The 24699-nt window shown below is 44.2% G+C and overlaps 2 protein-coding genes across 3 annotated transcripts in view; one reads left to right on the forward strand and one right to left on the reverse strand.

The window, feature by feature from the left end:
• The first annotated feature begins 361 nt into the window (after positions 1-361).
• Positions 362-3047, forward strand: Pop5 (POP5 homolog, ribonuclease P/MRP subunit). Its single transcript, XM_048340906.1, has 5 exons — positions 362-401; positions 479-621; positions 1878-2027; positions 2405-2488; positions 2581-3047. The coding sequence occupies exons 1-5, from the start codon at positions 382-384 to the stop codon at positions 2688-2690; spliced, it is 507 nt and encodes a 168-aa protein (XP_048196863.1). The 5' UTR covers positions 362-381; the 3' UTR covers positions 2691-3047.
• Positions 3048-8948: 5901 nt separating this feature from the next.
• Rnf10 (ring finger protein 10) overlaps positions 8949-24699 on the reverse strand; it is a 34523-nt gene continuing 18772 nt past the window's right edge. Inside the window, exons 5-17 of one of the 2 annotated variants that reach the window (XM_048342833.1) lie at positions 23289-23473; positions 23074-23210; positions 21739-21899; positions 19577-19702; positions 19055-19322; positions 18606-18739; positions 17248-17365; positions 16924-17025; positions 14141-14296; positions 12154-12251; positions 10437-10494; positions 10181-10339; positions 8949-9478 (exon numbers count right to left, since the gene is read on the reverse strand). In XM_048342833.1, the coding sequence (XP_048198790.1) occupies positions 9405-9478; positions 10181-10339; positions 10437-10494; positions 12154-12251; positions 14141-14296; positions 16924-17025; positions 17248-17365; positions 18606-18739; positions 19055-19322; positions 19577-19702; positions 21739-21899; positions 23074-23210; positions 23289-23473 (1776 nt within the window). In that variant the 3' untranslated portion in view covers positions 8949-9404. Of the gene's footprint in view, positions 9482-10180; positions 10340-10436; positions 10495-12153; positions 12252-14140; positions 14297-16923; positions 17026-17247; positions 17366-18605; positions 18740-19054; positions 19323-19576; positions 19703-21738; positions 21900-23073; positions 23211-23288; positions 23474-24699 lie in introns of both variants that reach the window. The other variant, XM_048342832.1, reaches the window with a different exon arrangement.

The following is a 24699-nucleotide window of genomic DNA, read 5'->3' on the forward strand; positions in this document are numbered from 1 at the left end:
ATCCAACTTGAGGAGAGAATGAATGTAAAACGCAGCCACAACAGCGTTGCAAGGTCCGGAGAGCGCCAACCGCAGCGGCTGCACGCCGGACACCGTAGAGAACGCCGCCGTGGAGCAGAACCGCGTATCCCAGACACCGTTCAGTCAGTCAACTTCCCTGGCAACTCCATTTAGAGGTCTCCACAGGACGCACGCGCTCTGGCAAACGCCGGTGGGGGCGGGGCTTGAAGGAGACTGACGCAAGGGTCGGCCTCTCGACTCTAGCCCCGCCCCCTATCCCGCTTCCCCTCTCTGAGTGGCTGCAAGCCTGAGGAGGCAAACTTCTCGTTGGGCCTGGGCGGGAAGGGGGCGGGACCCATATCCGGCTCGGCGGAGGCGGCCATGGTGCGGTTCAAGCACAGGTAAGCGATCGCCCCATCCTCCGCGGACCCTCGGCGGCCCCGACTCGCGCTCATCTCCCGCTTGTTGCCCGCCGCAGGTATCTGCTCTGCGAACTGGTGTCCGACGACCCCCGCTGCCGCCTAAGCTTGGACGACCGAGTGCTGAGCGTCCTCGTGCGGGACACCATCGCCCGGGTGCACGGGACGTTCGGTGCTGCCGCCAGCTCGATCGGCTTCGCGGGTGAGGGCGCCGGGCCGGGACGGCGGAGGCGGGGTGGGAGGCAGAAAGGAGTGCGAGCGATCCCTGCAGCTGCCAAGCCCAGCCACCTTGCTCCTCCTGTGGTGACGGTTTTTAGGCAACCAGGGCTGGAACTCCAGACGGGAGGCCGAGTTGAGGCCGAAATTGGGCAGAGTTTGAACAACAAGAAAGAACTTTTCTCTGCCCGTTTGACATTTGCATTATTGGGGTTTGGGAATTAATTTGATAGGACAATTGAGCAGTTAATAGTTCCGGATACGAGGCATTATTTGGTCAGTGATAAATGGTTAGACTTACTAGGGCTGAAAAGCCCGGAGCCATACAGAGCACAAGATTGTACGTACATAAATGCAGGAACAGCCTGGGTAGAGGGCCCCCCCACCCGCGCCCCAATTGCTACACTTTTATTTCTGTTTTCTTTTTACCTAAGCTTAAACTTAAATCCTGAAGAATGAAACTCCTATCAAGCTGCCAGAAAAACCTACAATGTTACTCATTTTCAGGCAAGAATTTAGTTCTTCTTGAATGAAGATGGATGTCTCTGGTCCTGTTTATTGAATTAACTAGTCAGTGAGTGAATGTTTTAAATTCATTCGCCAGTTAAGTTTTGCAGCCATTGTCTCCTCCACAGATGGTTTGTCCTATTTTTTCTTATTCCTTTCAGGAATCTTGGAACTCAAGGCCTTGCTCTACCAGAGGTGGCACTCTAAGAGTTACACATTTAGGGTTTTTTGGCTGGTTAACTGGAAATGAGTCTCCCCTCCCAAGTCTGCCTGGGCTGGCTTGGAATGGCAATCCTCAGGTCCCACCAGCAACTGGCTTTCAGGAATTTTTTTTTATCACTTACTTGCCAAGAGTAGCTTTTTCCTATTGGTAGGTTTCCTCCCCCCTAAATTTTATTTAAATATGCTCTTCCCCACAACCACCAAAAAGAAAAGAATGAAAGAAGAAGAAAAAGGAAGCTAGGATGTGTAACTTAGCCAGGCACCAGTGGCTCGTGCCTGTAATCCTAGCTACTTAGGAGGCTGAGACCTGAGGATCATGGTTCAAAACCAGCCCAGATGGGAAAGTCTGTGAGACCCTTATTTCCAAATAACCACCAGAAAATCAGAAATGGCACTGTGGCTCAAAGTAGTAGGGACAACGCAGCCCAGAGTTCAAGTCCCATGATTGACCAAAAACAGAAACATGCTTCTGTGAATCCAGTTTTCCAAAATGGCTTTTTCTTCCTGCTACAGTTCGCTACCTGAATGCCTATACTGGAATAGTGCTACTTCGATGCCGAAAGGAATTCTACCAGCTTGTGTGGTCAGCGCTTCCCTTCATCACGTACTTGGAGAACAAAGGATACCGTTATCCTTGCTTTTTCAACACATTACATGTGGGAGGTAGGCATGGCATAATGGGTCATTTTCAGTGATTGGTTCAGAGATCAATCTTTTTTTTTTTTTGGCCAGTCGTGGGGCTTGGACTCAGGGCCTGACCACTGTCCCTGGCTTCTTTTTGCTCAAGGCTAGCACTCTGCCACTTGAGCCACAGCGCCACTTCTGGCCGTTTTCTGTATATGTGGTGCTGGGGAATTGAACCCAGGGCCTCATGTATAAGAGGCAAGCACTCTTGCTACTAGGTCATATCCCCAGCCCTCAGAGATCAGTCTTGATAAGTGAGGATGGTGTGATATCCCATCCCACTGAGAGCCACAAACTCCTCTAACTCTGAAAGACAGCCTTTTTACAGGTTGTTAATGACAAAAACTTTCACTTAGGTACGATTAGAACATGTCAGAAGTTCCTGATTCGGTACAACAGGAGGCAGCTGTTGATCTTGTTGCAGAACTGCACTGATGAAGGTAAGCAACACTAGGCCAGTGAGCAATGACTGAGCCTCAGCTAAGAAATCACTCCCAAAGACATCTTTCATCCTGCCTGTGCCTTTCTCCAGGCGAGCGGGAAGCTATCCAGAAGTCTGTCACAAGAAGCTGTGTACTAGAGGAAGAGTCGGGTGAGGAGCTTTCAGATAGTGATGAGGAGGCCCCTGAAGCAATGGAGTAAACATCTGCTGGCCACACAGTAAGGCTGCGCTGTACCCAAAGCCACTATGGGAACAGGACATTCTAAGAGCTTCTGCAGTTCTTCAAACCATTTGTATCTTGTTTGGCTAAGAGTAGGTTGAATAAATCTATTTAGCTTCTATTGCAAAAAAGGGCTTACAGAATTCATGCATAACTAAGTCTCTTTCCTCATCTACATGCTGCCCTTGCTTTAGTGGGAAGACTACTTTTGTGATCTTAGAGGAATTTGAGACCCCCAAAATGAACCTGAGGCAGCTAATCATCTGGAATTGTGAATATTGCCGAGACACTGTCACTAAACTTGCATAGATATATAGCCTCGGTAGGGATCCCACAGGACTTTGCAAATCAGGTGATTCCTTGCCAACACTTACTCATGCAGCTGATCAAGAAATCCAGCCCTTTATGGGGCAGGGATGTGGCCTAGTGGCAAGAGTGCTTGCCTCGTATACATGAGGCCCTGGGTTCAATTCCTCAGCACATATACAGAAAATGGCCAGAAGTGGCTCAAGTGGCAGAGTGCTAGCCTTGAGCAAAAAGAAGCCAGGGACAGTACTCAGGCCCTGAGTCCAAGGCCCAGGACTGGCAAAAAAAAAATCCAGCCTTTAGCTGGCCTGATGGTACACACACTTGTAATCCTAGCATTTAGGAGGCTGAAGCAGATGAATGCTAGTTAGATTCTATACTGCACAACCCTCCCAAAAATACAACACAAACTAGGCAGTGGCTCAAGCCTGTAATCCCAATTACTTGAGAGGCAAACATTGCTTGAGGGATCATGACTTTATGTGAGGTGTGAGTTGTGAGATTCCCAACTCAACCAAAGGCTAGGATCAGTGGCATATGCCTGTCATCCCAGAGAAAAAGAAAACCACATTAAGGATCTCAATCCAGAGAGGCCTGGACAGTGAGACCCTACCCAGAAAACCACCAATGCAAAAGGGGAGTGGTGGAGTGGCTCAAGTGGTTGATCACCTGCTTAGCAAAGCATGAGGACCTTAGTTCAAACCCCAGTACTAAAAAAAAAAAAGGAATGAGCTGCTACTGCCACCGCTGCCTGGGGGGCGGTTTGTTGAGGCAGACTGGGTGGGGTCCAGGCTAGAGTGTGTTGTCACTGTTGTGAGGAGAAACGGGCAGTCAGAAAATGGGTAAAACGGGTTGAGGGAAAACTCAGATGAATCAGGCACTGGGGCACAGCCACTGTGTTATCAAAAGAAATCCTGAGCCTGACCAATGAGCTATTATAGAAATGTAGCAGTCCTGCATCTGTCCTGGGAAAAGAATGGGAAGAGTATGAGCAGATCTGATCTCTAGATGAGAAAATACCAAGAAAAGCAAAAAGGTCTGTCTGTTTCTTTTGATGGAAAAAGAGATTACTTGCTGATATCATGAAATGGGCCTCTGAAAATGGGGGTTCTGTCAAGGGTTTTGAAATGGTTAACCTTGAAGAAGAGGGCTTTGGTTTGAAAGCAAGTGGTAGAGTGCTAGTAGCCTTGAGCAAAAAGAAGCCAGGGACAGTACTCAGGCCCTGAGTTCAAGCCCCAGGGGGAAAAAAAAATTACTATTGATAGTCCAATCTGCTAAAAATTCAGTGTATAAGGCCCCTGTATTCTCAAGACTGAATTCTTCAAGCCATGGGGAAATATCACGCTAGCCTTTAATCTGCTGTGTGAGCAAGCCAACCCCAACTCTTTCAGGAAACCTTACATTCAGACTGTCCCCAGTATGTATGACACCCCTCTTTACTTTGAAGAGGAGGAGGTTTGGCGTCTTCAGACAGTACAACACCACCCCTCAACAGTATGTTTGCCCATTTCTATAAAGTCATCCAGGTGAGCAGGGAAAGGTGTCCCCACTGCATGTGTGTTCCTTTGACTTAAACTCAAAGATATTCAAGGACTTTCAGTTCGCTTTTTTTGTGTGTGTGTAACATTCCTGGGGCTTGAACTCAGTGTCTGTATACTATCTCTGAGCTTCTTTTGCTCAAGACTAGCACACTACACTTGAGCCAGTGCCACTTCAGCTTTTTCTGTTTATGTAGTACTGAGGAATCAAACCCAGAGCTTCATGCATGCTAAGCAAGCACTCTACCACAAGACCACATCCCCAGCCTATTTGCATTTTTATAGAAGTATCTCTATAATATAATTTGGAATGTACTTAACTTTATCAGTATCCAGTGTTAATACAAGCAAGCAGGTGTTCCTGAGCCACAAAAATCATCCTGAAAATAAAAAAAAAATGAGATTTTTTAAGGCTGTGAATTGTCTTTAATACAAAAAGATGCTCTGGGCTGGAAGTGTGACTCAGTGGTAGAGTGCTAGCACGCATGAAGCCCCAGGTTTGATTCCTCAGTATCTTATAAACAGAAAAAGTCAGAAGTGGTGCTGTTGCTCAAGTGGTAGAGTACTAGCCTTGAGCAAAAAAAGAAGCTCAGAGACAGTACCTGGGCCCTGAGTTCAAGCCCCAGGACAGGCCAAAAAACAACAACAACAAAGATGCTCTGTGTATAAAGTTCCCAAGAAAATTAAAAGTCCATTTCTGGATTTCTATATATGGTAGTAGTACTATGCTGACAATTTAGCAAATTGAAATACAGTTTGCTTGTGTTTTTCAAGATATACTGCATAGGGCTGGGGATATGGCCTAGTGGCAAGAGTGCCTGCCTCATATACATGAGGCCCTGGGTTCGATTCCCCAGCACCACATATACAGAAAATGGCCAGAAGTGGCGCTGTGGCTCAAGTGGCAGAGTGCTAGCCTTGAGCAAAAAGAAGCCAGGGACAGTGCTCAGGCTCTGAGTTCACGGCCTAGGACTGGCCAAAAAAAAAAAAGATATACTGCATATTATATTTTAATTAGCTCTGAGTCGTGTCAAGTGTAGATATGAATTCCACCAGATTATACTTTTCTGTGCTTTGGTGGCTTGGCTCCTGTGTCATGGCTTTCCCACTTACACAGCAGTTGGAAGATTGAGGAGAGCTGTCTCCACCAACACTCCCCCTTCTGTGCTCAGGGATCACCTCCTGAGCTGCTGTACCTGTTTTGTGGCAAGAGTATGGGAACTACTTGTCCCCCTCCCTTTTCTTGGATAACTGAATTAGCTTGCTTTCTCCTTCCTTCTTCCCCTTCTTCCTTCTTCCTTCCACTTTCCTTCTTCCTCTCCCTCCTTTTCCTCCCTTTGCTCTGTTCTCTGCCTCTCCCCTGGCTTTCTTGTATTAGTTTGAATTCAGGGCCTGTGCTTGCTAGGTGCGCTGGGGGGGCAGGGGGAGGGGGAGGGACTTCTTTTGCACTGGTTTAGATAGGTTCTTGCCTTACCCAGACCCATTCTTGGACTTTGGTTTTAGGGGTCCTATATCACTATACCCAGCTCCTTTTGAATAGTCTTGCTAACTTTTTTCCTGAGGCTAGTCTGTCTTAGCCTTCCATGTAACAGGGATAGGAATGAGCAACTGCACCTGGCTTTTTGTTTCCTGGATGTCCTGTCACTGCTGTGTTTTGCTGCATGAAGTGCTAATCTCACTTCAGTGGCACAGATAAATGTTCTCCACTCATTATTCTAACTTGATAGCATGCTTACTGCACAAGAACATGTAAAGTCATCCCTTCCTCCTATCAGATATTCAGCTGTGTCATTGTATGACTTGTCTTCAGATAAGTTACTTTACATTCCTTAAATTCCTTAATTTCTTGGAATTTGTTATAAATGACCATGCAACATATATTTCAAGTTTGCTTAATTTAATGAGTTGATGGAGCAAAATAGAAACTTTGCCTCATTTAGTGTGCATTGATAGTGAAGTTTGGTATGGTTCTCCATCACTTGAAATGATTACATATTTAGTTCCCAGTTGTGTATTTGTCATGACAAAAAAGTAAAGGTGTAGCTGGGTGCTGGTGGCTTACACCTGTAATGCTAGCTACTCAGAAGGCTGAGATCTGAGGATCATCCCGGCAAGAAAGTCCATGAGATTATCTCCAGTTAACTACCAGATAACCGGAAGTGGTGCTGTGGCTTAAAGTGGTAGAGTGCTAGCCTGAAGCTGAAGAGTTCAGAAACAGTACCCAGGCCGAGTTCAAGCCCAATTACACCCACCCCTACCCCCCACAAAAAAGGAAATATGAAGTCTTTGTCATTTCCTAAAATGGGACATTGACCTGCAGATTAGCTGTTCTGTGTTTCAAATCTGGACTGTTACTAGAGAGAAGCCAGTTCAGTTGTCAGGTGAATTCTACAATGAAGACAAATCTTTTGACAGCTGGTCTGGCATGAGTGATTTTTGGATATTTTGTTACATTCACTGGTCTGTTAATTCAGTGTTGACTAAGTCACACAGCCTTTGCTTTAAAACTTGATGGAATTGGGCTGGGAACATGGCCTAGTGGCAAGAGTGCTTGCCTCATATACATGAAGCCCCTAGGTTTAATTCCCCAGCACCACATATATAGAAAACAGCCAGAAGTGGCACTGTGGCTCAAGTGGCAGAGTGCTAGCCTTGAGCAAAAAGAAGCCAGGGACAATGCTCAAGCCCTGAGTCCAAGGCCCAGGACTGGCCAAAAAAAAAAAAGCTTGATGGAATTTTATGGAACTGTGAGTCATTGAAATATTTTCCTACTCATATAGATGAAACTATTTGATATCAGTTTAGGAGCCAGGTCTCCTAATTCCCTGAAACAGTTTGTAGATGATGCTCAGGTGATTGCATTATAACACGTTCTATTTAGTAGTAAGTATTGTTAGTTAGCCTGTCAGGAATTAAGAGAATATTCAAAAATTAACTCTTTAAGTCAGAAGTTTTCTAAAAAGTAGTAAAATTTTCATGTGACTTGTAAGAATTTGTGTAACTTAAACACAATTTGAGTTGGGGTTAAAAGAAATGGAATGAGGGGCTGGGGATATAGCCTAGTGGCAAGAGTGCCTGCCTCGGATACACGAGGCCCTAGGTTTGATTCCCCAGCACCACATATACAGAAAACGGCCAGAAGCGGCGCTGTGGCTCAAGTGGCAGAGTGCTAGCCTTGAGCGGGAAGAAGCCAGGGACAGTGCTCAGGCCCTGAGTCCAAGGCCCAGGACTGGCCAAAAAAAAAAAAAAAAGAAATGGAATGAAATGTTCCCATTTGGGGGAGCAGGGAGATGGCCTCACCTGACCTCATTATTACATAGCCCTGGAGTAGCTGACAACTGCAAGTTGTTTTGTGCAGTTCTCTACTTTCCTGTGGCCACATAGAAATTAGGAGGAGCAAGAGGCTTGAGAGCGGGTTTGATCTGCTTCTTCCTAATGACATTTCTATAAAAGTGTGTCACTCAAAGTCCTTGATATATTTCTTAGCATTGTGCTTTTTTGCTTCAATGTGACCCTTAATTCGGAGCTGGAAAAATTCCTCCAGAAGTTGCTGACTCAGGATTTCCTGGAAATGGCAAGTTAAACCTAAGGTCAGCTTTAGGCCAGAAGAGATTCAGAAGAGATTCAGTCCATGAAAGCTCATCAGTGCAGGTGTTACTAATTTTAAGAAATTGCACATTGCTGGGTGCTTCTGGCTCACGCCTGTAATTCTAGCTACTCAGGAGGCTGAGACCTGAGGATCTCGGTTCAAAGCCAATCCTGGCAGGAAAGTGTGAGACTCTTATTTCCAATTAACCACCAGAAAACCGTAAGTGGTGCTGTGGCTCAAAGTGGTAAAATATTAGCCTTAAGCTGAAGAGCTCAGGGACAACACCCAGGCCCCGAGTTCAAGCCTCATGACCAAAAAAGGAAAAAAAGTTTCATGTCTAGCTGACTTGTAATGAACTTTAAAAAAAAAAAGCTCACATTAGCATGGGTAGGTGATTTATTCCAACTTACATATTTTTTTGCTTACACATTCTGTTATTGATCACTTTATTAAGCAGCAAAAGAAAGTATCACTCATTTGGCTGAAATCAAGGCCTAGGAAAACTGCAGAGTAGGCAATCTACTTGCTGTAGACCTGCTTTCCCTACATTCTGGACTCATATTCTTCCATCTCAGGCCACTATCACTTAAAGGCTTGATGGGAAGGGTGGCATGTCCCAGAGCTTTCTTAATGACTATTATAGCTTACCTTACCCAAAGGAAACTTGGTCCATGTGGTAGGGAACACCCACCCATCCCTCACCTCCAGCACACACACCTTGGGAATACAAGTACCAGGGACAACCTACCCATCCAGCTGGCCACAGCAGGGCCATTTGTTAGAAGAAAAACTTAAATTCAAGCTAAGTGTCCTAAATCCATTTTATTCCCATCCCTCTGTTTGTTTAACAAGGAGAACTGAACAGGTAGGAGAGTCAACCATTTGGATAGAAGAGCTGAGACACAAGGATGCCCCGACAGAGGTGGCCACGACACAGCAGTCCTCTGAGGGATACTGAAGGGACTCAAAACTTGTTTGAGGTAAAGAAAATTAATTACACATGGGTCAAAAAGACCCAGCGAACTAAAAACTTTGGCAGGAAGAGATCTCATGTGAGTGTCAATACTTTATTTTGGTGTAAAGACGGGAAGCTGGAAAATACACTGTATTTAAAATTTTCTTGGTTTCTCCTCACATTGTGGAAACCCCCTCCCCCCGCCCCAAGTTAATCTGTTCAAACTCAAATACTTAAAAATTACAGCAGCAAAACAAAAGCGCAGAAAAAAAAATCCGATGGAGAAGGTAGCCTGGGCCAGTAGTGTCACTTGGTATGAACAACTGAGGTGCTGAACAGGAGCTTCTGTTTCTGCTTTTTCCTTTTCTTTCCTCCTTTATCTTCTAAAGGGAAACAGAGAACAACTTGCTTAGTTTGCAGTGCCACCCCCCTTTCCCTGACGTTTTCATTACTAAGTCCGAGTGTGGGATAAAACCACAGGCCCTGGAATTCCCCGGATTTCAATGACAGTCCTAGCATATTTGGGGGGGGGGGGGGGCAGCAGTTGTGGGACTTGAACTCAGGCACTGTCCCTGAGTTTCTTTTGCTCAAGACTAGCGCTCTACCACTTGAGCCTATCATAGCACCACTTCCAGCCTTTGCTGTTTATGTGGAATGTTTGTTACTGAGGAATCAAACCTAGGGCTTTATGCATGGTGGGCCATACCACTAAGCCACATTCCCAGCCCTTGGCATACATCTTTAGGCTTGTCTGTGGCAAATCACTCTGCCTCCCTTGACAGCAGTTTCCTCATTGGTAACTTGAACATCATACCCATTTAATATGGTTTTTGAGAATAAAATAAATAAACCGTGAGACAACTCAAGATTCTGAAGTGTGGGCAAGATCTACCTTCTACTGTTTTGGAAAAAGAAACCAAAATTTCACTTCCAGGAAATGGTAAACAAGTCCTATGTCAAAACATTCAGGTGCTGAAGACAATCTTTGTGGCTAAGAAGAAAAAGCCTAAACAATGAGTGGAATCGGTGGTGGGAACAGCAGCCTGAGTGCCTGTGCTAAACACTAGAGTTCCTGCCCTTACCAGACAGGGGGTCTGAAGTAGCTGGTGTGTCCAGTTTCATGAAGGCTGCTTCAATAGCTTGGCTGAATGAATTCTGGAAACTGGGCACAGGAACACGATCTGAGTTATCACTCTCCCCATCGCTGTCCACAGGGGCAGGAGGAACTAAGCTGTTCTCATCTGAAAAAGAGAGCCAACAACATTACAATTCTAGAAACAACTCTGGAGCTTTTATGGATGGGGTCTAAGTGGCTCTTCACAAGCAGGCCCTTCTCACCTTTCTTTGGAGCAGTTTTGGGCCACACATCAGCTTTTGCTTTTCCAACCCGCAACATCTGCCAAAGTGGGAAAGGGGAAAAAGTAATTGAAAAATCCAGCCCAATGTTTTTCGACATGTCCACCTTGACACTGATAAGGGGGAATAGAGCCAACCTTTAGTATTTGAAAGGGGGACAGCACCAGGAGTCAAACTCGGACTTATATCTACAAGGCAGGTAGCTTCAGTAGAGCTGAGGCCCCAGCTCTATGTTAGCTTTATTTTTCAGGTAGGGTTTATTTTACCTGGGAATAATTTCACAATGAGATCTTCCTACATATAGCCTTCTGCATAGCTAGAAACATAAGACATACACCACCACACTGGGTTTATTACGATGGTATATTGCAAACTTTTTGCAAGGGCTGGTGATCCTTAGTAGTTGAGATTAAAAGTCTAAGTGGTTTTGTTCCTTAGAAAATATGTAAAGAGGGCTGGGAATGTGGCTTAGCAGTAGAGTGCTTGCCTAGCATGCATGAAGCCCTGGTTCAATTCCTCAGCACCACATAAACAGAAAAACCCAGAAGTGGCACTGTGGCTCAAGTGGTAGTGTGCTAGCCTTGAGCAAAAAGCTCAGGGGGCTGGGAATACGGCCTAGTGGCAAGAGTGCTTGCCTCTTATACCTGAAGCCCTGGGTTTGATTCCCCAGCACCACATATATAGAAAACGGCCAGAAGTGGCACTATGGCTCAAGTGGCAGAGTGCTAGCCTTGAAGCCAGGGACAGTGCTCAGGCCCTGAGTCCAAGGCCTGGGACTTGAATAAAAAAGAAAAAAAGAAGCTCAGGAACAGTGCCCAGGCCCTGAGTTCAAGCCCTGGCCAAAAAAAAAAGGGGGGGGGGTTTCAGGCTAACCCAAATTAAAAATGAGACCTTTAAAAAATAACAAAGATGTCAAAGATGTGTAGGAGATTAAGGAGGCAGATAATTGGAGAGAGAAATGGTGGGTGAGTTATACTCAATGTACACACTTAAAAGTGAAACAAGGACCATATATGATGGGGATGGGATGGAGGTGGAGAATGACAAAAGGGGTGACAGCCAGAAGTGGAGGTGTGGCTCAAGTGCTACAATACCAGCCTTGAGCAGAAAAAGTGAGTGTTCAAGGCTCCAAGTTCAACTCCTGGCCCAATGTGCCTGTGTGTGTGCGTACATGCACGAGCGCGCGCACATACACACACAAAACATTACTAAGATATATCACCTATGTTTTATTCTCTTACTAGAAATGTCAAGTGTTTAATCTGAAACTGCTCATGAGGTAACAGACAAATCCAAATGATACCAAACTGAAGAATTCAAGAAAGCACCTGGTATGAATGCTTTGAGCACTAGTAGCTCCCTCAGCTACTCTTGGCCTTGTTTTTGAGAGTTTACAGTAATAGCTTAAACAAACTCCATATACATCCCTCTTAAGCTTCCCACTGTTATGTACTAAAGTCAATGCAACGGCTCTAGGTCTTCCTTCTCTAACAGAGGATTTCCACACCATCTGCTCTCAGCCACATCCTGCTGCTTAAAGCACCAACTGGCAGCAGATTTCCCTTATATCATCAACTAACTCAGTTTGTCCAGCTGTATTACAATGAGAGACAAGAATCCTTGGATAGGCAGGCATCCCAGAACAAGCAGAAGAATTCTTGTTAATATCTCTGGGCTGCTTCATGAGCAAAGGATTTACCTGGGCAAAGGAAGGGAAAGGAGAATCTTCTTCCAAGCTCCCAACGCAGAAAGGACTGCTCTGCCCAGCAGTGGGTGACAGGGGGGTGAGCAGAAAATCTGGAAAAGAACCGGAGACCAGATTATCTAAGTTCCAAAGAGCTAGAGCTAGTGTACATCTAACATAATGAGCCCTGAGTCAGAGCAGGATAAGTACCAACGCACGCCTCTCCTAAAAATCTTCTCTCAATTTTTTTTTTTCTGGTCAGTTGTGGGGCTTGAACTCAGGGCATGAGCACTGTGCCTGACTTCTTTTTGCTTACGGCTAGCACTCTACCACTTGAGCCACAGCGCCACATCTGGCCTTTTCTATATATGTGGTGCTGAGGAATTAAACCCAGGGCTTCATGTATATGAGGCAAACACTCTTGCCACTAGGCCATATTCCCAGCCCCTTTTAATCTTTTATTATTGTTTTTCCCTATTCCTGGAGCTTGAACTCAAGGCCCAGATGCCATCCTTTACCTTTTTCCTTCAAGGCTGGTGCTCTACCACTTGAGCCATACCTCTCCACTTTTGGCTTTTTAGTAACTGAAATAGTCCAGTAGACTGTCATGCCTAGACTGGCTTCAAACCACAATCCTGAGATCTCAGCCTCCTGAGTAACTAGGACTATAGGCAAGTAGTTTTCACCAAAACACAATCCTTACACTATAGATAATATATCCAATGATCTGCTATAGTCCTTCATATGGCACTGCTTGGATTATATGAAGAACATCATAGTAGGATCATATGTGATCATAGGCTAACTGGAGTTATACATACTCTGATTTGGTACTTTTTTGGGTTTTTTTTTTTGTTAAAAGTGCCTGACAGGGCTGGGGATATGGCCTAGTGGCAAGAGTGCCTGCCTCATATACATGAGGCCCTGGGTTCGATTCCCCAGCACCACATATACAGAAAATGGCCAGAAGTGGCACTGTGGCTCAAGTGGCAGAGTGCTAGCCTTGAGCAAAAAGAAGCCAGGGACAGTGCTCAGGCCCTGAGTCCAAGCCCCAGGACAGGCAAAAAAAAAAAAAAGTGCCTGACAATCTTAAATATCTGCTGAGCCCAAGTGGCTCACACCTGTAATCTTAGCAATTCATGAGGCTGAGATTTGAGGATTGCGGTTCAAAGCCAGCCTAGGAAAGTCCATGAGAATCTCATCTCCAATTAAGCACCGAAAAAGCCATATGTGGAACAGCACCCAGGCCCTGAGTTCATGCATTAAAACAACAACAAAAAACCACGAGTCAACCATGCCGAGTATTTGATTTCAGGCCAAGTATTTGATTTCTTAACACTACAATACATTCCTTCAATAAATGTTTTTGTTTAACTTTTTAAATTTTAAATGCCAGAGGCTTCTCTGAATACCTGACAATCCTCAACTCTCCCTCAAGTGCAAGATAACTAGTTCTGAATATATAGCCAAAGTATGTTACACATTTAGATATATAAACCCACAATGAAATGCTCTGTTTTGTGGTCATTTTTTACCTTGTCCACAAATGTTTAACGTTCTATAATTTACTTTTTATCTTCCCATTAATTAATGAAGATAGCTATTTCCTTGTTTAAAAAGGTATGCAGTATTTCATAACATAAGTGCTACAATTTAGTTATTTTTCTAATGTGTAAACTTTTTCTTTTTATAAATAATACTTTGGAAAGACACTCACTCAAGGATTCTGAAGCATTTAAAGGAATATGCCAAACAAAATCTAGAAATAAAACAGCAGGAAACAATCTAGAAAGTGGTTTTGAAGTTTAGAAGCTGGGTAAGCACATAATAAGTCAGTACAGCCAGTGGATAATGACTTCAAATAGCAAGAATTTGAGGTAGCTTAGAAGGTTTTTCACCTAAATATGATCATGCCAAATAGAGTCAGAGTTGTAAGTTCGGATACCAGAGCTTTGCTTAAGGTTTAGCTCCTGCCTGAATTCTTTAAATTTCAAGACTTTACCTGTATGGGAACCTGGACTTCTGCTGAGAGGAGAAAGGGAGAGGGCCCCATGGCCCTCAGTGCTGGTAGGACCCAAAGCAGAATCAGAGGAGCAGGTATAGGAATTGAAGGCAGGAAACTGCTGTAGATTCTCCAGGGGAATGTGGACTTCAGGGTCTGCAAAGGAAAGCAACAACAATAAGTCCACTTACTTAATTCCTCAACATTTTTTCCAACACTTAAGGACAGCCAAATAGCAGAATCTTTAAGGATCCAGAGGATATGGATTGGAGGATATTGTAAAAATTGCATTTACTGTAATTTTCATTCCAAAATGTCTGTTTTAACATAAGCCATGATGGGCCTGGTTGTAATTCTAGCACTCAGGAGGATGAGGTCAAAGCCAGCCCAGGGAACCAAGCACAGTGGGGAAGGGGCTGGCTCTAGTGGAGGAAGAATCATTGTCCAACAAATGGAAGGCCTTAAATTCAATCTTAATACTGTAGAAAAAGAAAACCCTAAACCAACCAAACAGCAATAAGGCCAAACAAAGCAGCTCACAGTCCTGTAGTCCTAACTACCAGGGAGGCTGAAATCACCAAGACTGCAATTTGAGAAATGTCTAGGCAGAAAGTCTGCAAGTTCCTATTTCAACCAATAAAAAAGGCTGGATGTGGTGGTATACAACTCTCATTGAGAAGTATAAATAAGAGGGTCAAGGTCCAGGATAGGGCTGGGAATGTGGCTTAGTGATACTGTGTTTGCCTAGCACACATGAAACCCTGGGTTCAGTTCCTCAGTACCACATAAACAGAAAAAGCTGGAAGTGGTGCTGTGGCTCAAAGTGTGAGAGAGCTAACCTTGAGCAAAAGGAAACTCAGAGACTAAGTTCAAGCTCCAGGACTGGCCAAAAAAACAAAACAAAACAACAACAAAAAAACGGCCCAAGACAGACTAGGAAAAAGTGAAACCTCTGTTTGGAAAGTAATGAAAGCAAATAACATTGGCCAAGGGCTGGGGGTATGGCTTAAGTGGAAGAATGCCTACCTAGAAATTGTAAGGGCCTGAATTCAAATTCCAGTAATGCCATGCATGCACATGCAGGTACACACACACACACACACACACAACCTGTTCTAACTTCATAATTAAAATGGGTGATAAACATAACCATTATATTGTGCTCTCTACTTACCTAAATATTTTTGTAACAAAAAAGCTAAGGCAAAATCTCCTGTTCCTGGCAAAGGTTGGGGCATATCCCTGTAACCCAGCACTTATTTGGGAGGCTGAGGAGAATCAGCTGAACTCAAGAATTCAAGGCTTGCTGGGTACTAGTGGCTCACACCTATAATCCTAGCTGCTCAGGAGGCTGAGGTCTGAGAGTCCTGGCTCAAAGCCAGCCCAGACAGGAAGTCTATGTGAGACTGTTATCTCCAATTAACCACTAGAAAACCAGAAGGGGCACTGTGGCTCAAAGTGGTAGAACACTAGCCTTGAGCAAAAAGAGCTCAGGGATAGCACTCAAACTCTGAATTTAAACCCCATGACCAAAACAACAACAACAATAAAAACCCACTAACAATTCAAGACCAGCCTAAAGATTAAGAAGTAAAATAAACCTCATAAGTTGGGTGCTGATAGCTCATGCCTGTAATCCCAACTACTCAGGAGGCTGAGATCTGAGGATTGCAGTTCAAAACCAGCGTGGGCAGAAAAATGCAGTGACACTCTCCTCTTCAATTAACCACTAGAAAACTGGAAGTGGCACTGTGGCTCAAAGTGGTAAGAGTGCTATCTTGAGCAAAAGAGCTCAGGGACAGTGCCCAGGCCAAGTTCAAGGCAAAATAAATAAAATAAAAAGGAAAACCCTTTTCCTGAAACATTTGTTTCTCGTTTCTCAAAGTTCAGTTACTGTGCCAAATAGCAAAGTGCAAGCAGCCCAAGTATATACTGATTCCACTTTGAGAAGAATTTATAGTGTCTGCTATATCATACAGAATCTTAAGAACTAGATGCTTTCCCCAGCCAAGGACTCAAATCTTTATTTTCTGTTGTATAACTAGGCCCTCAGTTACATGAATCCTCTGGATTCAATGACGTTTATGCTAGAGAATCAGATCCAAAGATTGTGCTGTACTGGTAACATGAGTTCTCAAAGCTGTAATTTCTTTCATGTACTTCCTAGCTTGTCAAAGTCTGTGCTTCATCAGACACTCCTCGTACTATGTGGTACTGTCCCTTAAATAGTCAGGAGTGAGCTGGGCGGTGATGGCTCATACCTGTAATCCAAGCCACTCAGAAGGCTGAGATCGGAGGATTCCAGTTCCAAGCCAGCTTGGGCAGCAAAATCCAAGAGGCTCTTATCTCCAATTAACCCACCAGAAAGCCAGAAATTGTGCTGTGGCTTAAAGTAGTAGAACACTACTAGCCTTGAGCAACAGAGCTCAAGGACAGCACCCAAGTCCCCAGTTTAAGCCCCACAATCAACAACAACCAAGTAAGAAAAGCAGGGGGATACCCATTATACACAGCACACAGGAGTCTAGCACTCCTAGCACATGTCCAACTCCTTCTTCCTGAAACAGTGAATCTAATCTTCACTTTTTTTTTACTATCTACTGTGTATACTTTGACCCATTCAAACTAATTAACTATTCAATCAAGCATACAAAGCAATTACTGTCCTAACTCACAGGTCTATGAATTGAAGAAAACAAACCAGGTAGTCTGGCTCCAGGTCCACAGCCTCTACACAATGACATATGGCACAAGTACTCAAAGGTAAGACTTCCTGAACGTACACTTGCCCTGCTTCTTGTTCTCCTCCATTTCAATCCTGCGCTCTCGGCGGCGTTCCTCCCGAGCCTTCTTCTGGCGCTGGCGCTTCCTCTTCTCAATGTCATCTGTAGATTGGCCAAATCTTGAGAAGGCAGTCCTTAGGGCACCTGGACTGTTCCCCAATAACTAGTAACAAAGCCGAAACTAGTGGGTCCAACTGAATAGATGATCGCATGGAGTGTTTCAGGAAGAACTGACTCATGATACAGTTCCTCAAAGTCTCCACCCACACTGGTTTCTGGCCTAAACTGAATCCCACTACAGGTGCAAAATAGGAACTTTCTTACCTGAGAATATCTCTAGGGTTTCCTTAGAGACCACAGGAGGCTGCAGAGCCAGTTCGCAAATGCTGAACTCACAGGTGAGTGGCAAGTGGGAGAGATATCTATGACGCTGTCGAACATCCTATGTTGAAATTAAGACCAGCACTTGAGAGTGAAGGGTCTCAAGCCAGATTTCCAACAGTTTATACAGATTCACAGAGAGCCCTGGGACCCAAAAGATTGGTGCTCAAGTTATAACTACTTTGAAAAGCCAAAAAGAAACTGATTTGGGTACAATAAGACAGAACCACCAACTAAATCCAGAGTTTTTTCCGGATTGTGCTCAAGTGAACAAACTGAGCCCAGTAACAAATTATCTATAGCTAATCAGCCACTTCTGATTTTCTAGGATGTACAATTGAGAACAGAGAGTTGGGAGAAAAAAGCAAAACAACAAAAACAAAACAACTCTGGGATCCAATGACAGAACTAATGGTAACTAGGAGAAATGTTATTTCCCTACAGAATGAAGTCTAGCTTGAAACAGGGAAAGATAAATCACATTAACTTGTTATTAATCTTCTCTGAATATGTTTGATGGAAAGCTGACAGTACTCCAAGTCTCTAATTTTAAGGCTTCTAACAAATTTGTGATCAATACTGAGTAATTCCCAAAGAGTAAAAATCCACATATGTAAACTATTAGGCTATAATTCAGAGTTATCTGCTAAGCTACAAATATACTTTAAGCCTGTGTAACCTGGCTTACAGCCTCCAATGAGTTTCAATTTTTTTCTTTTTTCTTTTTGTTGGGCTTGAACTAGGAGCCTGGGCACTGTCCCTGAGCTCTTTTGCTCAAGTCTAGCACTCTACCACTTGGAGGCACAGCACCACTAGTGGTTAATTGGAGGTAAGATGTCTCACAGACCTCCTACCTGACCTGGCTTCACACCACGACCCTCAGATATTAGTCCCCTGAGTAACTAGGATTACAGATATGAGCATCCATCAAGTTCTCAATCTTTATGGACATTTCTACCAAGCAACAAGTAAGAGAAATAAGCACAAACTCCATCTTGAACAACAACAAATAATCCTGGGGGGCAAGGAAGCAATGTAAACTGACTTACCAAGCTCTGTCACAGTAAAGGAGAAGCATCTAACTTTAAAAAGAAAAAAAAATTCACAGCACCATCACCAACAAAAACCAAAAACCAAAACCATATGTAAGCCTGATGTTGTAGCACAGTGATAGAACACGTGCCTAGCACATTCAAGACCCTAGTCTGATCCCAAGCATTATAAAAACAACAACAGATAAAACCTTGAGAGGCCTACCAAAAGAAAATTAGGTTAGCTATTCCCTACCCCTCCCTCCTTACCTCAGACATGGAATATCCAGCGATCTCTACTACAGTTGCTGAGATCTTCTCCGGGCTCTGCTCCAGGCTGCCATATTCCCGCACAAGGCAGCGCACATTCACAGGATGCAGGAACATATGCTGGCCGTCCTCCGCTGAAGACAAAAGCTACATCACATGCCAGTTTCTTTTTTTTTTGGGGGGGGGGTGGTCATTACTAAGGTTTGAACTCAGGAGCTTTGCTTTGCTCTTGCTAGGCAGGTGCTTACCCTTAAACCACACTTCCACCCCGCACAACCATTCTAGGACAACATATGTTGTCCTAGACAGTCCTGCCACTACCTCTCTTGGCTAAAAGGCTCCATAACCCAAACCCCAGGACCTAGTAGATATCTTTCCTGCGCAGAAGGCCAGGTTATCCTTTGCAAACACCTCTGTGGCAACCAGCCCTCCCGCTCAGGCTCTCTCACCTTGATAAAAGTAGTAACAAGGAGAGGTGCTCAGGTGTGTGAAACCTGGTTTGGCGATGGGCTCCTGCTGACCAGACTCGGTACAAATGGTCCTCTCCCCAAGATTGTCATCTGCTAACTCTGAGTCTTCACAGGTCTCTGACAATCCCTCAGGCTCAGACACTCCTTCCTCTTCTTCTACCAGAGGCAGAGCAAGAGGATGAGGAGAGTCCAGAGAACAAACTTCTGTGGTTTCTTCATCAAAAGCAGAAAGATACTCTAGCATGCCCTGTTGGAACAAACTCTAGGTCAACACAAAGTTATGTGTTGTTTTCAAACAGTAATGTGGCAAAGACAAGGGTGAGAAGCCTCCTGGATATTTATCTGAGCTCCCAGTTACTGATTTAACACCTCAAGCAAAAAAAACAGCAATGAGCATACAGGAATCCTGAGTAATAGTCCCTTATGTCCCAAGAAGTTCAGATCTCACAACAGTACATTTGAGGAATGACAGCCATTTCAGCTGTAACGGGCAACACTGACCTTCCTTGGTTGGAAAACAGATTCCTTCGCCAAGGGAGCCATCAGCACCAGATGTTCTAGAGCAGCCATGACGCCAGTGACCTCCCCTCTGCTTTCAGCCAGTCCTGACAGAGCCTCTTCCCGAGTCTAAGGCCACCAGGAAGAAGATCAGAAGAAGGTAAGTCTCCAAAAACACACTCATTTTGAAGGGTAAGGACTTAGAATTGCCTCTCTCAACAGGAGAAGTAACTAAACCCAAGGAAAAGAGCTTTACTTAGTTTCTTAAAACCATCACTTGTTGGTGCTGGGAAAATGGCCTAGTAGTAGAGTGCTTGCTTTGCATACATGAGCCCTGGGTTCAATTCCTCAGCACCACATATATAGAAAAAGCCAGAAGTGGCGCTGTGGCTCAAGTGGTAGAGTGCTAACCTTGAGCAAAAAGAAGCCAGGGACAGTGCTCAGGCCCTGAGTTCAAGCCCCAGGACTGGCAAAAAAAACAAAAACCAAAAAACAACTCACTTGTTGAAGGAAACAGGTAGCAAAAACACATAGTAGGGCTGGGAATATGGCCTAGTGGCAAGAGTGCTTGCCTCATATACATGAAGCCCTGGGTTCGATTCCCCAGCACCACATATATAGAAAACGGCCAGAAGTGGCACTGTGGCTCAAGTGGCAGAGTGCTAGCCTTGAGCAAAGAGAAGCCAGGGACAGTGCTCAGGCCCTGAGTCCAAGGCCCAGGACTGGCATTAAAAAAAAAAAATAGTACACATGTACAGCAGCTCAATCCTATTAATTGAGATACAGAGATTAGGGGAATAGGGTTCAAGGCCAGTCTGGGCAAAAATGTTCAAGACCAATCACTAGTCGGCATGCTCCTGACATCCCAAGCTAGAGAAGAAGCACAATGGCTGGGTGGAGCTGCATATACTTATAATAGCAACCTAGAAAGGCACTAACAAGATCACAGTCCAGGGCTGGGAATATGGCCTAATGGCAAGAGTGCTTGCCTTGTATACATGAAGGTCTGGGTTCAATTCCCCAATACCACATATATAGAAAACGGCCAAAGTGGCTCTGTGGCTCAAGTGGCAGAAGGCTAGCCTTGAGCAAAAAGAAGCCAGGGACAGTGCTCAGGCCCTGAGTCCAAGGCCCAGGACTGGCAAAAAGAACAAAAACAAAAACAAGATCACAGTCCAGACCAACCTGGCCATAAAAGCAAAAACTTATCTTGAAAATAACTAGTGCAAAAAGGGACTGGCAGAATGGCTCAAGTGGTAGAGTACCTGCCCAGCAAATGTAAGGCTCTTGGTTCTAACTCCAGTAATAAAAAAACAAAAACACAAAGGTTGATACCAACACAGGATAGGTGCTACTTGAATCAATCTCTGATTCTGACAACACTACAAAAAAGCTTCCTGAACAAAAATCCAAGAATGTAAAGCTAGCTTTTTAGTTCTGAAAAGTGCTCAGAGCTGGGTGCTCATGGCTCATGCCTATAATCCTAGCTACTCCGGAGGCTGAGATCTGAGCTCAATGTTTGAAACCAGCCCAGGCAGGAAGTACATGGAACTCCTTATCTCCAAGAAACTGCCAAAAACTCAGAAGTAGAGCTGTGGCTCAAGTAGTAGAATGCCAATGCCAGCCTTGAGCAAAAAGAAGCTCTGGAACAGGGCCCAGACCCTGAGTTCAAGTCCCAAGACTAGGAAAAAAAAAAAAAAAAAAGAAAAAAAAGAGTTTGAGTTGAGCACAGGTGGCTCACACTTATAATTCAGCTACTTAGAAAGGCTGGGACATAAGAATAGGGGTTCAAAACTAGTCAGAGGAGATAAATTTGAGAACTCTTATTCTCCAATTAACCGGCAAAAAGCTAGAAGTAGAGCAATGGCTCAAGTGGTCGAAAGGTAGTCATGAGAAAACAAGTAAAGAGAGCACAAAGGCCCATGTTCAAGTCCCAGTAATGGCACCAAAAAAAGAAAAAATATTTTAACCTATGCTTTCATGTCTAGAAAGGACATAAAAAGCCTCCTTTCCTTTCTCTCTCATCACCATAAAGTCCAGTACAGAGTGGCATTTCAAGCCATTCTCTGCCTATTAGCTTTAGTATAGGCTGCCCATCTGTCCCCTATTCCCAAACATAGAGTTAAAAACATCTCTGGTTTTTAAGTTTTCAATAAATTCTTTACCTTGAGCTCCTGGATAGCTGCCTCAATAAAGCAAGACTCGGGAGTGTGCTTCTCTTCTGCCAGCTGCTGCTGCAATGCTACTTTCTCTTCCCAAACCACCCGGTGCAATACCTGCTCCTTAGAGGCCAACAGCAGCTTAGAATACTGGCTGTGCTGTTCATCTGCAAGAAAGCCAGCAAGATCACAAAAATGAGACTAATACTTTATTGCCGGGTGTCAGTGGCTCACACCTGTAATCCTAGCTACTTGGGAGGCTGAGATCTGAGGATCATGGTTCAAAGCCAGTCCAAGCAGAGAAGTAGTGAAACATATCACCAGTTAATCACCAGAAAACTGGAAGTGGAGCTGTGGCTCAAAGTGGTAGAGCCTTGAGTGACAGAAGCTCAGTGACAGTGCCCAGGACCTAAGCTAAAGGTCTTTTTTTGGGGAAAAAAAAAGATTACAAGGGGGTAGGGAATGTGGCTTAGTGGTAGAGTGCTTAAAGCATGCATGAAACTCTGGGTTCAAGTCCTCAGTACTACACAAACAAAATAAGCAATAAGTGGCACTGTGGCTCAACAGGTAGAGGTAGCCTTGAGCAAAAGCAGCTCAGGGACACTGCCTAGGCCCTGAGTTCAAGCCGCAGAACTGGCAAAAAAAATTAAAAAATAATAATTATACATATGTATGCTGAAAAAAGGCTACAATTAACATTCTGTAGCACCTTTGGGAGATTATCATGAATAACTGATTTCTTTTACTTCCCTCTCATAGATTTCCTAGGTTTCTTTTTTCCTTTTGTTCTGGAGTGGGGATTGAACCCCTGGGCCTTGTGCATCCTTGGCAAGCAATCTACTACTAAGCTACATTCTCAGAGCTTGCTTTTTTGTTTTGGGATTTTTTTTTTTCCAGTCCTGCGGCTTGAACTCAGGACTTGGGCACTGTCCCTGAGCCTCTTTGCACTCAAGCGTAGCACTCTACCACTTCAGCCACAACACTGCCACTTCTGTCTTTTTCTGTGTATGTGGTACTGAGGAATGGAACCTGGGCTTTCATGCATGCTTGGCAAGCACTCCACCAGTAGGCAACATTCCTAGCCCCCATGTTAATCCCCGCCCCCCCCCCCCCGCCACTCCCGTCAGTCAGTCAGTCAGTCATAGTCCTTGAACTCAGGTCCTGGGCGCTGTCACTGAGCTTAGTTTTTTGAGACCAGTTCTTATATGTAGCATAGACTAAAACAGCTTGCCCAAAGATTAAACTTCTGATTCTCTACCAGTAGCCACATTCCCAGCCCCAATCCAATACTCTTAAAGGGTAAACTCAGAATTATCTACCCCCAAATTAATGAGAACTCACCTCCTAGATGAATAGGATGGTCTACATTCATCCACTTGGATTTGGGCAAGGCCACCAACACTCCTTTCTCCCTCTTCATCAGCTGCATTGTAATGGTATCACCAACAACATACTGACGTGATTCTGTGGCGACAACACTGCAAAAAGGACATTTAGATGAAGTAGAGCAAGACGTTAGCAAACTGAGTCTACCCTAGTAAAGACCTTAGTCTTACCTCTTGAGATCCTTCTTATGCACAGAACTGTAACAAATGGGACATTTACTCCAGGTCTTCTCACTCAATGAAAGATAATGCAGGATGCATGCCCAACAGAAGATGTGTCCGCAGCGGGTTATCTTGGCTGCAGTAGGTGGATAGAGGCATATTGGGCAAGATGGCACTTCATGGCTACAGATGCGCTGAAACAAAATGCCACCATAATTTCAGAACTGACCAGGGGTATCAAAGTTAAAAACCTCAGCCTGTCTTTTGTCATCTCATCCCTATTCAACATGTTAAAATTATTTAACAATGCAGGTATAAAGGATGATAGCACTTTAAGAAAATTATTTACTAAATTGTATCTCACTTTCAAAACCAGTAAGTATGCACAGAGAGAATGGTTAACAGAGGACCAGAAGTAAATCTGCCAACAATCTACCAATAACTTCCAAAGAACTTTTGCTTTATGTGTCTATTTTTTTTTTTTTTTTTGCCAGTCCTGGGGCTTGAACTCAGGACTTGGGCACTATCCTTGAGCTTCTTTTGTTTAAGGCTAGCACTCTACCACTTGAGCCACAGTGCCACTTCTGGCTTTTTCTATTTATATGGTACTGAGGAATCAAACCCAAGGCTTCATGTGTGCCAGGCAAGCACTCTACCACTAAGCCACATTCCAGCCTCTATGTTTCTATTTTTAGAGAACTTCTGCATTTTATTTTATTTTTTTGTCAGTCCTGGGTCTTGGACTCAGGGCCCTCAGACTCCTGTCCCTGGCTTCTAGGCTTCTTTTTGCTCAAGGCTAGCACTCTACCACTTGAGCCACAGTGCCACTTCTGGCTTTTTCTGTTTATGTGATGCTGAGCAATCGAACCCAGGGCTTCATGCATGCTAGGCAAGCACTCTACCACTAAGCCACATTCCCAGCCCGTTTCTATTTTTAACTGGTATGTATTAAGCTAAATAGGCCTTCTATGTCATTCTCAGGTGGTTTTATGAATTCTCATAAAACAAAAAACAAAACACCTGCCATTCTCAAAGTGATTCTACATCAGTTACACTGTTAGGACCAGCAAGGACATACTTTAACTTCAGTTGGAAAGAAACATAAAAGTGGCTTTGGCAGAAACTGCTCTGTAGCTATGTATATATGATCATATAAGATGAGGATAAGCAAAAACAACTCCAGAGAAGGACAAAGGAGGATTCTACTGTTGATGTTATCTTTAAAGTTCTAGGTGAATTTCCAGTGACGTACCCTACGTGGTTACTGTATACGATTTTGGTACACTGGATATTGTATATATGCCTACCTGACCTAGGGAAGGGAAAGAAAAATGAAGGTGTAAGATATCACAAGAAATGTATTCACTGCCTTATTATGTAACTGTGCCCCTTTGCACAACACCTTGTCAATAAAATTTTA

The sequence above is a fragment of the Perognathus longimembris genome, chromosome 3 (genome assembly GCF_023159225.1).
Source record: "Perognathus longimembris pacificus isolate PPM17 chromosome 3, ASM2315922v1, whole genome shotgun sequence".
NCBI classification, from domain to species: Eukaryota; Metazoa; Chordata; class Mammalia; order Rodentia; family Heteromyidae; genus Perognathus; species Perognathus longimembris.

Bases quoted from the DNA above. Each gene is read 5' to 3' on its own strand.
- Pop5 (XM_048340906.1), top strand. From the start codon at position 382: ATGGTGCGGTTCAAGCACAG. The intron at 402-478 runs GTAAGCGATCGC...TGCCCGCCGCAG, and splicing joins ATGGTGCGGTTCAAGCACAG to GTATCTGCTCTGCGAACTGG. The intron at 2,028-2,404 runs GTAGGCATGGCA...ACTTTCACTTAG, and splicing joins CAACACATTACATGTGGGAG to GTACGATTAGAACATGTCAG.